Here is a 14,363-nt window from a genome sequence, read left to right on the forward strand (position 1 = left end):
GGAAATCTTTTAAATATCCAGATTAAGCTAAGACTATTAATTTAGGAAGCCTTTGCTAAAAGAAATCTGCTCCGCATCTGCTAGTAGCAATTTTTGTGTGGCATCCATCCTTGGGGAACACTGAAGAATAAGTTGCTTTTCTTTAATAAAAAAAATTAAAAAATAAAAAATTCAGTCCTTTACCGTATTTTATTACACCTTTGCCTCCAAACCCTGTCATTTAAAATCCTGTTTGCTGTGTGAAATAGGGACCTGAGAAATTTGATGGTAGGGCTGAAAATAATAGAAATCCGTAGGGATTTGTTTTACTACTGTCATCTGTTTAAGTAGTTGTAACAAAAATGTATATAAATCCAGATACAGGGTGTGGAGGTGGATGTTCCCCTGCCTTTTCTTTTTCCCACCTACGTTTTTTTTTATTTCACAGGACCTTCACACTATCTAAAGTTAAAGCTGCTCATTTCAAGAAGTGGCATGGAACAAGGGGCACAACAGTTGTCCACAAACCCACTGCTCCTAGCTTGCCGTATCGTATGTCTTCGTGCCTCCTGCCACTGTGCAAGGGAGCCAGCATCCCTGAAGGAGTCAGATGCAGTTTATTTTCTGGAAATATTTGAAAAGGTCATATGCTGCCATGAGAAAAGTCCTCAAAAATGTAGTCTCTCTTGCTGTCTCGCCCAGCGCCAGATATGATCTCATTCCTTTTATTCCTTTGGAGCCGAGTCCCTGGTTAAGCACTCGGGACAGTTTCTTCACCGTGCCTGCAGGACAGTCACTGCTGGTGCCTTTCAGGTTGTCCTCCTGCGCCGCAGCGCCTGTTCCTCTCCCCTCAGCCTTACCTCGCTGAGTGCCCTATTTTCTGCCTTCCTTTCTGCCACAGCGGCTCAGTATCATGTTTGCTATCTCAACAGAGTATCTGACATATATATTTTTTCCCCTGTTTTGTGTAGCCTCTGGCGGTGCTGTGGTTTGTTGCTTGGCGTGCCAGCCAGGCTGTGAGAGGGCTGTAGGGGTCGAGGAGGCAGCTCCCTCTGGGGCTTCCAGCTTCACCAGGGTGCCAGCTTCATAGGGTTTACCTCCCTCCATGCCCACACGGGGCTCACCCTGCAGGGAAGCCGTTCACTGCAGTTCTTCTCCAGACCCGTCCTTCTACCTCACTGCCTCTGCCTCCAGTTCAAAGCAACGCCAAGTTTTAGTGCATTTCTGCCTGTGCCGCGGTTTAAAAATCTTCTCTCTGCTTCCAGCTGTTGTCCAGCAGCCCACAAACCTTTGAAACACCTTATTTGATTAGGAAGCAGCTGAAAGGCTCTTACACACACCCCCATCCCTCCCCAGTTTATTCATTTAGTTTGTTCATTGTGGTGGGGGGGGGGGGGAGGGAGGGTGTTTTGTTGTTTAACCAGTCTCAGAACCAGGGCTGACCTTACTGATTTGTAGGGCTCCCAACGCGTTGGGAGCGTTTGGGTGGAGAGTTTCCTCCCCACTAATTGCCCAGCCGGAGGCCGGGGTGGGCCGAGCGCGCAGCTCCACGTATCTGGCTGAACAGCGCAGCTCTGACATCTCAGGCTTTAAGCTGACCCTGGGAGTTGGCGAGTGGTTGTGGAAAAGGGATTGTTTTTCCAAATATTGCAGCATTTCGCTATCTGCGTGTCACAGCCTACACGTGCCTGTGTACGATCACGCTCACCACGCAGCAAAGAAGACATCTCTGACGCTTTGGATGCCGGCAGGGCCAGCTGCAGCTTATGCCGTGTGGTGGGAGAAGGTGCTCAGTGCAGCCGTGCAGTTGCTATCCCGTTACGTTGTCAGAATCTGGCAGTGCTGAATCTCAGCAGCTACGGCCTGTTTAGCTTGTCGTGCTGACGGTGTCCACACCAAAACTGCGCCCCCTAAGTTAGTCGAGTCAGTAAATCCCCTCGTTTATCTTGATTACCATGAAAGTGCAGGGAGCAGTCTATGGAATAGAAGGAATCCTACTCAAAATAGCATGTACAAAAATCACTGTCGGTTTCTGCATGACCCAGCTCCTGCATTTTTGTAAAAATAAATGTTTCTTCTGATATGTAATCAAGGAAATAATTTGTGCTTTTTTGTTACTGAATAAGAAATTTATCAGGAACATTTTGTGCCTACATGCTGGTAACAAACAGTTTCTTTTTACCAGTGGAAATATGATCCTGTCTGAAGCATAGCTAATACCCATTCAGTCAGAGAATATGTATCATACTGTGCCCCATTCAGTGCAAGCTGTAAGGAGGCAGTGTCAGAGAACTCAACAGTGAGACACTGTTCCACATCCTCAACATGCCCATTCAACAAAGTCTCTTCCGAAGAGGGAAGATGTTATGCTCATGTTTAAATACAGGCTCTGCTATTTTGGCGAAGGTTAAAACCAGGTGCCAGCCAGTGGAATGATGGGATGCTCCTATCTAGCTCTACTGGACGCTGGTTCGCAAATATAAGCAACTCTTAAAACTGCTGGCTACCACCCAGCCAAAACTTCTCAGAATCTCATTGATAATTATTTTTTGCTACTACTAAGTGCTCTAAATCCTTGCAGGAGTGGCAAAAAGGCGTTTCCGCAGGTTCACAGCTGTTAGCTCCGGCTATCCCATTCGTGTATTGCAGCCAGTTCAACAGAGAGTATTGGATGCTACATCTTTGGCACCCAATCACAGATGGGGCAGAGGAGCAATTCGTCTGTCATTCCCGTGCTTTGCTTTGTGCTCACCTTTCGTTTATTCCCTAGAGGAGAGCAAGGCTTTCTTATGCTCACTGTAATGGAAACACGGTGTCCAGCCACGGTCTGAAATCTTTAAAGTCCAAGGGAACAAGCCAGTGAGTTGGGGCAAGGTCCTGAAACATGCATTTGGACTATGTAATCCTCCTTCAGTCTATCTGAATCCTATTTACTAACTTTGGTGAGTTATGGCTGATTTAGTTCGCATTTGTCATCACCGTCTAATTATTTTTATAACTGTGGAAGTGGTGTGTATGCGTAAATATGTATCTAAATAAAATTCCAGAGTAGTAGACTGTAATCTGAATAAAATTAGAATAGGCTCTGAATTGATTTAAAGTCTTTTATTAAACACTAAGTATAATTGCTTCATTGGTCCTCTTAAGTACCTACCATGAAAAGATCTGCTCATTCCCTCTAATAAAACTGAGCTGAGTGTTATATATGCTTAAATAAAAAAAAAACCTTGTGGTTTCAAAATGCTGTTGCAGTCTGCTACTGAAGATTCCATCCCCTTCCTAAGAATGTACATGGAACATGCTCATGTTCTAAATTTGGGGTTTTTATCCCACTTGTGCCCAATTTTGGAGGTCCTTATAATAAAAATATGCCTTTTCTATTTCTGTGAGTTGTTTTTTTGAGTGTTTTTTTTTTTTTTTTTCAGCCATGGCATAGTTAGCAGTATTGCTGGTTCAAGGGTGCCAAAAATCAAAACCTACGTCAGAAAAGATGATTTAAGGGAAAAACAAGACCTAGAAACAGCTAAAAACGTTTGAATTGTCATTTTTTACTTTCTGTCTTTTTATTTATTTAGTTCTCTTAGGGTATGTGTGGGTCACATTTTTCTGCAGTTCTGTAATACTAAGTAGGCTTAGAATTATGGTTTATGAATTTTAATGAAAGTTGACATTATTATTTAATCATATGCTGGGGCTCTAAATCACTAAATAGGAGAAAAACTGCCTTTAGAGAGGTGAAAGCTGAAGATGCTATTTTTTTAAATGTCTTTGTTCGGTTTTCGCATGGGTATCTAGCATATCTAATGCAGACAGTCCTTTATACCATTCCTTACTCCTCTGCAGGTATCGTTGCATTAGCGAACATGTGGTTTACATTTAAGATTTGGGTTTACAACCACGAGGCCTAGGGACTTCATAGTGTTTATAGCGACAGCTTGGGGTTTAGAGCACAGGCTACCACCCTACACGTACAGAGCAAGCCAGACCCATTTCACTTTTTCGCTCTGCAACTGTGACTTTGGTATTAGGGTCCTCTCCATTCCCACCCCATTTTCCATTCACAGTCCTCACCCTCAGCTGGGCCAAGGGAGGCTGTTTTCCCTGGAGACCTGTTACTCAATTCATATGGTAGATCGTGCCAGCTGGCTTTAGCAAAGCCTGTGTTTTTGTGCCTTCTTGAACATGCAAGAGTTGTTCTTGTTGCTGAAAACCGCCTTCATCTTTCAGTGTTAAAACTGTCAGAGCTGGGTTTTCAGGACAATTTTAGATGAAATGTAAAGTAGATACTTTCCTTCAGGGAGAGACTGAATGCATATAAGCCATTTGGGAGTTTGATTTTGTTTTTATCCCTCCTTTTCTGCTGCTTAGCCCCAGCAGCATGGTCAATAAGAATAACAATACAGAAAAGAAATTGGATGGTGTGAGGCCATTTACCATCACTCTGGACCAATACAATTCCTAGTAGTTCTTAGAGGAAGTGGTGGAGTCTGGAAAAGCCCTTCTGTTAGTGACAAACATAAATCGCTTTACCTACAAATGCATTTTCATGCACACACCAATGAATTTTTTTTATTATTTTTTTTTTCTGATTTCAGAAGGTTGGCTTGGACTGAGGTGGAGTTATGCACATGCTCTATGTTCCTGTGTGTGTTTGTTTTTTTTTTTAATGCTGTTTTCTTCATCTTCTGATTTCTATAAAGCTTGTGAAAATTGTGATTTCCACGTAGCCCAATAGGTCATGTGTACTTGCTTTCCTTATTTTCTGCATTTTGTACTTATTGTTTGCCTGTTCAAATAGAATCTTTCTCAGGTTCAGAAGTAATCTTGCACAGCGTGGCTTGTTGAGCTAAAGGGCGTCGTACCGAGGCAATTGTCCCTCTGTAGGATGTTGGCCTGGCAGAGATTTTGGTGCAACTGCTTCATCTGTTTAGTTTTGTTTTCTAGCTTCAAGCTTGAAGCCCTTCTGTAAGTGTGATACACTTTTCATTTCATTTTTTTCCTCCTTCTCTTCCTTCCTTTGTTACTATAGACCATTGCAGATATGCCAAGAACATTCTAGCATGAGATGAGAACTGTTTTCTAGATTGTGAGGAGACCATTGCAGATATGCCAAGAACATTCTAGCATGAGATGAGAACTGTTTTCTAGATTGTGAGGAGACCATTGCAGATATGCCAAGAACATTCTAGCATGAGATGAGAACTGTTTTCTAGATTGTGAGGAGACCATTGCAGATATGCCAAGAACATTCTAGCATGAGATGAGAACTGTTTTCTAGATTGTGAGGAGACCATTGCAGATATGCCAAGAACATTCTAGCATGAGATGAGAACTGTTTTCTAGATTGTGAGGAGACCATTGCAGATATGCCAAGAACATTCTAGCATGAGATGAGAACTGTTTTCTAGATTGTGAGGAGACCATTGCAGATATGCCAAGAACATTCTAGCATGAGATGAGAACTGTTTTCTAGATTGTGAGGAGACCATTGCAGATATGCCAAGAACATTCTAGCATGAGATGAGAACTGTTTTCTAGATTGTGAGGAGACCATTGCAGATATGCCAAGAACATTCTAGCATGAGATGAGAACTGTTTTCTAGATTGTGAGGAGACCATTGCAGATATGCTAAGAACATTCTAGCATGAGATGAGAACTGTTTTCTAGATTGTGAGGAAAAACTACATTTTAAAGGCAAGTAAAATTTGATATGTTATAAAATTAGGAGGAAAAAGTTGGCTTCATAGGGTCATGCATTTTACTGCCATGCTCGAAAACCGCCAAGGTCTCTTAGCATCCCGGAACTCTTCCTTTGCTTCCTTTTCTTCACTGTTTTACCAGGTGGTTATCACAGGGTTAACTCAGTAGAGCATCCTGGCATAGTACATGGCATACAAAGAGAGAGAAATGGTGTTGAAATTCTTTGTCATGGTTTGGGCAGTGGATCCACCAGCAAAAATACTACAAATGTGTCTGATTCCACAAAGACACATTTGTAGAGAAATTAAATGAAATGTGGCTTGTGTAACTCGCTATGAGGAGTAAGCAGTTTGCTAATAAAACCGTGCCAGAATAAGCAAGGGATCACTCCGTTGGTTCCAATGCATTTATGACTGGTCGCTTCATTGGTGACTTTGGCCTCCCTTCAGTAAGTGATTTTGGTAGTTAAACGCTGAGAAACGAAGCAAGGACAAGTTGTTACAGCCTTCAAACTCATTTCTCACTGTAGCGTTAGCTGCTGCTGCAACGTGCGATGTGTGGAGCGCCCCAGAATGGCCAGCATCTGATAGAGGAGCAGGGCCAAAGATGGGGGACCTGGGCTGACAGGCACCTGGAAGCCATGTGGGAAGAGGAGCAGAGTTGAGGCTGGCTGGGAGGGTGGGGAAACACAGAAGAGCACTCTAGGGGCTGGAAAACTGTGGAGGTGTGAAACACCAGGCAGTAACTGGGGAACAGGGAACAGGGTGGGCGAATTGTGCCTGAAGAAGAATGAATATTTAAGAGGACTGGATTTGGGCTTGAGGGTTGGTAGTGATCACAAGTAACCACCCCTGGCATGCGTCAATCTGGTTTCCCTGGGACTGGTTGGACTGGGAGCATCCCTACATTTGGTATACCTCCTTTAATGGGAATGGTAACTCCGAGCTTGACTCTTAACTGCATTGCTTATTTTTGGTGGCAACGGTAAAGCAACCTTTTGCTTTTGAGTAAACTATGGATTCAGTGAGGGTAGAAGCCAGAAAAACCTGGTAGTGGTATCTCATGGTACGCTTGTTTTTAAGGGTGTGGTATGTGCTGCCAAATGTCTATGGGGCCTGGAGAACCACAGTGACCATAGAGAAGCCTTTAACCTTAATCATTTTTTCTTAACTGTGAAACCACAGGTGTATTTTTTGTGCTAATTTCACTGGTAGGAAGTTGTAGGTAAAGATATCGGTCATCATGCTGGGAATCACAGGTGGTCAGACTCATCCTAAATTAAATTTTCTTTAGCCAAGTAAATTAAGAAAGTGGGTACCACGTTCCCGACAAGGCATAGGGGCTGAGGGGTTAAAATGGGAGAGGTTTTATTGGTCCAGAGTGGCAGTAGCCACGAAGGAAGCACAGGTATGAAGCTTTGTGAGGCACGTAACCTTTGGTAGATGCATCTCTTGGTAGCTTTTGCATGCTGGTTATTTACCAAGAGGTCAGCTTTCATGAACATCAAAGCTTGGTTTCATACAGTAATGAGCAAACATAACAGTATGGAGAAACAACCAAGGAAACCTGGCACAACCAGTGTTTCCACCAACAGTATGTGAAAAAAGAAAATAGTGACAGTAAAACAAGGGGGTCGGTTGTGAGGCTGTATCAGGTAAAAAAAAATGGTGTGACATTTCTGGTCCCATTTGTCTCCCTTTATCAGGGTAGGTAATCATAAGTAATAAAGGAGAGAGAAGGAGGAAAGGATGAGTAGCAACAGTTGATGGAGAAGATAAAGATTTCATATAAGATGTATGTGGCTTTCCTCATTTTGTGAAGTAGTTTTAATCTCTTGTGCTAGGATGAGTGTTTTGAAAGCATGTTCTGCAATAAGCAGAGGCTGTAAATCTCGTTTGCCTACCTCTGACCTGGGAGAAGGCATTTCCTTTGGGAAAGAATGTCGGGAAAAGAAGAGAAAGAAAATGTTCGTGATTGTAAGTCATTACACGTCACATTAACCCTCCTCTCTCTCATTCACATATTTTTATATTTGCATTAAGCTATGCTCGTATGAGTAAGACAAAGCATTACCCAGAAGAGATCCCTAAGTAGCTGTAAAAAAAAAACAAAACAAAACGTCCAGCTCCCAGACTGGAACACATGCCGGCCGAGCGATTAGAGACAGGATTAGCAACGGCGGCTGCCTTGTGTGCTGTACAGTTCTGGCTCCACCGGAGCCGTGCCTTGGCACTCCCTGGTGCTTTCCAGGGTTTTTTAGGCAGGTGTGAGGGATCGCATTATTGTCAGCAGTTCACGTTTGCTCGTAATCTTTGGCTACATAAAACAGTAATAAAGCTTCCTGGGTATTCTCTCGCCTCTTTATTTGCACCCACCACCACCACCACCCCCCCCCCCCCCCCATGACATATACGGAAAGAGCTGCTGTGTGCAAATTGTATGTTGCTTAAAGAAAGAGAGTGCATGCCTCTGTTAGCATGCAGTCATGAAGTACAGTAGAGAAAGATGGGAGAAGATGAATTCTTTTTTTCTGGCATCCATCTGTACCATCCAACGTCTGACAACTTGTCTCGCAACACAATCTCCTGCAGGGTTGCACAGAGGACTTGAGAGCTGAATTTGGGTTATTATTAAGGCTTGCCTTCTCTTTAACTTGAGGAGCTGCATACTATCACAAATCTCAATTTCCACAAGAACTCATCATCTCTAAACTCTCTCTCCCTCTTCACTTTCCTCTGCAGTGTAATGACTCCAACCTGCTTTGCTTTAGAGGATATACCTCTACTTTTTTATTACATTGAGACTAATTCAGTGGTGTGACGGAATTAAAGCTGTCGCTTTCCTGCCTCGTATAAAACATGCGTTGCTATTTAATCAAACGTCCTCTGGTTTTGGTAATCTCCTTGTTGATGTACCAGCTCTCCTTTTGCCAGATCAGTATTAAACATTTGGCTAAAGCGGAATCTATGGCAGAGGAAATTTTATTGGCATGAGCAGTGTTGTGGTGCTAGATGTGTTTTGGCTCTGAATGTAAAGGTGCAAAGTTACATTAACAACTCCCAAGTCTTCTCACCCTATTTTGAAGCTAAGAGCTGTGTGAAATAAATCATAAAAGCAAACCTGTTTTTTCAAAGGAAATGTGTAATAGATATAAAAGCCTGAATGTTTCAATTAAAGCTAATGAGTGCAATTTCTCACTTACCCATACTTTTCTTTGTTTTCCAGCTCATGGGGCATTCTGAATGGGATCACAAACGAGGACCCAGGGGCTCACAGGTCAGTTGCTCGCTATTTTGTGTTTGGTTTTCGTTTTTTGTAAGTTTGCGGTATGCAAGCAAGTTTTCCATCTAAAATTGGCAGAGTCGTTCGTTTTGTTAATATTTGCAGGATTGAATCAATGGAAAAAAGCATAAAACCGTGACAGTTTTCGTTAATCTAATTTTTGAGCTGTAATCCAAACAGTTGATCCAGACAGAACTGAGTCATACAACAGAAAGTTTCTTTCAGTAGCAGAAAGATGGATTAGATGTATTGAAAAAGCATCTCTTACTCAGCTGTCTCCATGAGGATATCAGAGGAATGCAGTTTCAAATAATGTGTATGTTTTGTGGTGGTTTTTGGTGGTTTTGTTTTGTTTTTTTTTTTTAACCTGAAATACTTGTAAAACTTGGATGGCCCTCTGGCCTCATTCAATAATAAAGGGATTAGTCGTGTTAGAACGGTGTGGGGAGGTGCGGGAAAGCCGTGTGTAGTTACTGGTTTGCTCTTGACGCATCATTGAAAGGAAGTTATGCTAGTAGTGTTAATGGCATTATGCTGATACATTTTTAAATTACCTGTAGAATTAGAGTTGCTGCAAAGAAGACATCGCTACCAATATTAATGTTTAGGAAGTTTCCTTCGTAGGAAAAGCAGTCTTTCCCATTTAGTGTTGAAATTTAATAAATACATTATTAGGGCTCCGGTATTTTGGAATTGCTTTCCTTCAGGTGAAAGGTTTTTATACGAATATGAACGTTTATGTCTAAATCTATAATAAACAGACTGTGGAGCTACACGTTTGCAACCTTAATCTCGTTAGGGTAGTTCCTAGCCTGACCTTCATACTGCCCCTTGCAAAAATCACTGGAGTACCTGCCTTTTTAATGAGAAAATATCATATGTTAATCAGGAAGCTGCTACTTATTTTAATAGACAAGATTTGATATTTTTAATGCAAAATTAATTTACTAAGTTTTGCTTTTTTGTCCTTATTGTTGCAGAACTCTACTTTTTTTTTCCCTGAAGTTTTCTAAGCTCCTGTCTCGCATCTCCTTTCAAAACCATCTAGAAATTTGCAGGAAATTCAGTATTAAACATTAAACAGTTAAAGACAGCTTGCAGGTCTGATTTTTTCAGGTGGCAGTCTGTCATTTCAAAAAGATAAAAAAAAAAAACCAACATCAAAACAAAACAGAAAGCAAGCTAGTTTTCAGTGGAAACTGAGGAATTTCAGAAATCGGGGAAATCCTATCCAGGAAGGTTATACCTGTTCAATGCATAATCTCTCCTGCCTCTTCTGATGTGCTAGTTGATCATGTTGTGTTCTGGTCCAAAGAGTGGAAGGTAAATTGGACTCTTCTAAACTACGGAGAGGAAGGCAGTCAATTGGAGTACTCTTAAGATGGCTTACACTCTTTAAACTTTTCTACCATTATTGCAAATCTTCATCTAATTTTTGTATGCATATGAAAATATGGGTGGTCTTTTGTATGCTCTGAACCATGCCCTGCAGCCCTAATGGTTTGCCTGTGGTGCTGACGGGAGTGTATATGAAGTTACTAAGTCTGCACTTGTGTTGCATCAGAAAAGGAGGCCTAAGTCCTCTCTAAGTCCTCATGCATGATACATCCTGTTGGCTACGTGCCTCCATGCTTGAAGGATTTTTTTTTTGCTGCCAGCTAGCCATTTTTGAAGATTTACAGGTAGCCAATAAGAAATGTCAGAGAGGAGGATTTAGGTGGAAGGTAAGTGGTATCAGTCTGGTCCAAATAGTTTTCGAATTAAAAGGTAAAACACATCAAGTTGACTATCAAAAAAAAGTGTCTTGCTGCAGGAAATTGGAATTGAGCTGTTTAATAGTTCCCTTTTGAGTTTTCTGAAAAAGTGAAGTCACAGGATGAAATAGTTCCCAAAGCATTTTTTAATTATTTGTTTTCATGAGGCTATGGTGTCTTCCAAGGAGGGTTCCAGGGAGATGAAGGTATTGCCTGGCTTCTCTCTTTAACACCTTCCTGAGAATACGGAGGGCTTGCATGGCATGGCCTAATTTCAAAGGAAGAGTTCCTGTGGGCATTAACTCAGTTGCTGCAAATGCCCATTTATATGGAGTACAAGTAAAACCATTTGTTGGGTACTTCTAGGGAAGTCCAACTTCCAACTAGAAGTTGGGTACTTCTAGTGGTACTTGGCAAAATCATAGAATCATAGAATTAGTGAGGTTGGAAGGGACCTTTAAGATCATCAAGTCCAACCGTTAACTTACCCCGATAAAAACACCACCACTTCTAAACCATGTCCCTAAGCACTTCATCTACCCTTTTCTTAAACACCTCCATGGATGGTGAATCCACCACCTCTCTGGGCAGCCTATTCCAATGTTTAATAACCCTTTCAGTGAAAAAATGCTTCCTAATATCCAATCTAAACCTGCCCTGACATAACTTGAACCCGTTTCCTCTTGTCCTACCACTTGTCACCAGGGAGAAGAGGTCAGCTCCCATCTCTCTAAAACCTCCTTTCAGGTAGTTGTAGAGGGTGATAAGGTCTCCCCTCAGCCTCCTCTTTTCCAGGCTAAACAACCCCAGATCCCTCAGTCGTTCCTCATAAGATTTGTCCTCCAGACCCTTCACCAGCTACCAGTAACCAGTTACCAAATGAGGTGACTGGTTACTAAACACGCATCCAAAATTATCTGGTTTCAGTAGAGGCTGGGGAGGAGATAATTGTGAGAAGATAAGTCTATATAAATTTAAAATTTTTCTCTGTCTTTCTGAGACTGGCTTTGTTCCTTCCCTCTGTGATGATTTAGATACTACACCACCATTTCATAATTTAAAAAAAAAGGGGGTAAGGATAAGTTCAGTGGAATTCTCTGGAGGTCAGCCTGCAGTCATCTGAACGTTTCCTGAAGAATATTGTTAAATTATTAAGAACTTTAATAAAGAAAACTATGTATCAGATTTCCATGTAGAAGACTCCTGCTGATTATTTTTTTTCTTAGGCGGAATGCCTTTCAATTATTATTTTTTAACAAAATCAGCAAAATTACTTCACCCCCTGAGAGCACCTTCCTTCAAAATAGGATAGAATCTGCATATGTAGGATTTCCTTGGCAGAGCAGTGGGGTGTTTCCTCCTAAGTCCGTCTAAAAAGAAATGCATAGTTTTGATCAAGTTCATCCTCTCTTATTTCGTTTGTGCTGTGTATAGGTGTTCTGCAAAGCTTCTAGAAAGCTAATTATTATAAATCTTGGAAGAACCTTGTAAAACTAACAGTCAGCATGTACCACAGAAATGTTAAATGATGTTGAATAGGATAGGAAAAGCCAATGACCCAAGCACTCTGATTACTGTGTGATATCCTAGTGCCCAGTCACAAGAAGCAAGGAAGAAAAGTTTAAGGGGGAAGACAATAAGCCTCGGTTATTGCAATGTAGCCTCAGACTCTCTTTTACATGGCTCTGAAAACTGTCTTTGATGGGAATAATGCAAAACTGAATTTGACTAGTTCCTTGAAAGGTTAGGAGAAGTTTAGGAGTATCTGATTTTTGCATGTAATATAAAAGACCTGTTTTATCATTTTGTGATTCTGTTGTATCGCTAGTTTGCATCTCTAATAAATGTACCCTTTGTTAAACAAGGTCTTGCTTAAAAATGAAGATGAGCAATCTGTTAGGTATACTTCTCCATCAAATCCAATGCACCAGTTGTTTAAAGGTGAAGTGGCAATTTCCTGCAGGATCTGCCACACAGTAGCTTACGGTGTTTCCCTAGGTCTGCAGAGAAACGGGACTTGAGAGGAGAGGTCTTTCCTGGCCAGTGGTAGCCTGCGCTGCTTGGGCAAGCAGCAAAAGGGAAGGAAGGGGTTGAGGCTTGTGTTACTGGGAGCCAGTTTATTAGTCTTTTAATTCTCATGAAGTAAAGTGAAGAAAGCAGGAAGATAGAACTTAGGAAGCGACCTGTGTGTATGAACTTTAGCAATGTCACTTGAGAGAAAAGGAAGCAGAGCCACTAGTTTACCGTAATATAAAACTAAAATCCACATATAAACTCATAAAATTATTCTACCAAGACTCATTAAACAAAATTCTAATTCTGTAAAATTTTTTTTAGGAACTAGTAGGTTTTTTATGGTATGTTGAAACATGAAAGGAAGCTACTACAGTGCATGTCATGCTTCTTAATGACCCACTTGGAAAATACGTTCCTTCTCTGTTTGTGGGAGTTAAATGCAAAGTGAAGTAGTTACAGGTAGTGATGGATGTCAAATGAAATACACTGAGGCTTATGGGAATTTCTGTTTGCAGGAGCTTGTCTCCTGGTAAGCATCTGCAATTCGATAAAATGTAAATGGGACAAGTAAAAAGCTGTCTTTACAATATTTAACTTGCTCCTGCCTTCCACACCAACACTGCACTCACATTTTTATAGATTACATGCACATATATATGTGTATGTATCTGTGTACATTGTAAGATTCCTTTGCTTTTAGAATAATTTTGCTATGAAGGCTGCTGTTGTTTGTGTGAATTATTGGTTGCCTTGAAAAGAGCAATGAGTTCCTGGCTACCTACTTCTTTTTTTTTTTTCTTCTTTTTTTTTTTTATCACTGAAGATAACACTTCTGCTGTAAATGCTTTATGCAGAGAATTTACTCTCTGGATTTGATGTCATGCAGAAAGCGCAAAGTGAATTTAATTATGTTCCATGGTTAATTTTCAAAATTAATACGGGTTAGGACTGAGGCAGGAAGCTTCAAAATTGAGTTCCAAGTTAAAGAATTCCTAAATGTTTAGAAATGTTTAACACACCTAAAGAAAACTCTCTCAAATGACACACGCAGTCTGTAAAACCACATCATCTCACTCATGTGAGGGGAAAATATTCATACCCATTTCTAGTATCAGTACATCCTACAAGAAAATGTGACTAGCAGAATTCATCCTTGGCATATTATCCCTCTGCAGAAAAATATATGCAAACTGTATTTTAATTATTCTACTTGAACATAATACTTGATACTTCTAAGATTTTTCAGGCGGGACTCATGGCACGCATTGTGCACACATTTTTATGAGGGACCTTGAATGTGTGGGAGTTATTTGTTGCTCTGTCATCAAGCCTTGTTTGGCTTGCTGAAGATGTAGGCGTAGCCCCAGGAGTCGGTGGAATCGAGCGATCGTTCCTCCAACATTATAAAAGGATGACAATCGGGAGAGAAACACAGAGGTCCGGTGTTTTTAATTCTTTTTAAATATAAAAGCTCGCAATTATATATCTGAGGTGCTGCGTTTTACCCCTCCAGTTCCTAAGCAACAGCTATTTTCAGATTGAGTGCGTCTGGTGTTGTCTACCTACTTCATGCTTTTGCGAGGTAATTCGTCAGCGAAAGCTAGGCTTTTCACTGTCTCGCCCGATACCTT

The 14,363-nt window shown here is 41.2% G+C and overlaps 1 protein-coding gene across 1 annotated transcript in view; it reads left to right on the plus strand.

Moving 5' to 3' along the window:
• Positions 1-14,363, plus strand: part of PDE3A (phosphodiesterase 3A) — a gene marked incomplete at both ends in the record, with an annotated part of 264,685 nt that overhangs the window by 159,078 nt on the left and 91,244 nt on the right. Inside the window, one exon of the mRNA XM_082496024.1 lies at positions 8,906-8,956. Within this exon, the coding sequence (XP_082352150.1) occupies positions 8,906-8,956 (51 nt within the window). The remainder of the gene's footprint in view (positions 1-8,905; positions 8,957-14,363) is intronic.

This window comes from Vanellus vanellus (assembly GCF_965231255.1).
Source record: "Vanellus vanellus genome assembly, chromosome: 1".
Classification (NCBI taxonomy): Eukaryota; Metazoa; Chordata; class Aves; order Charadriiformes; family Charadriidae; genus Vanellus; species Vanellus vanellus.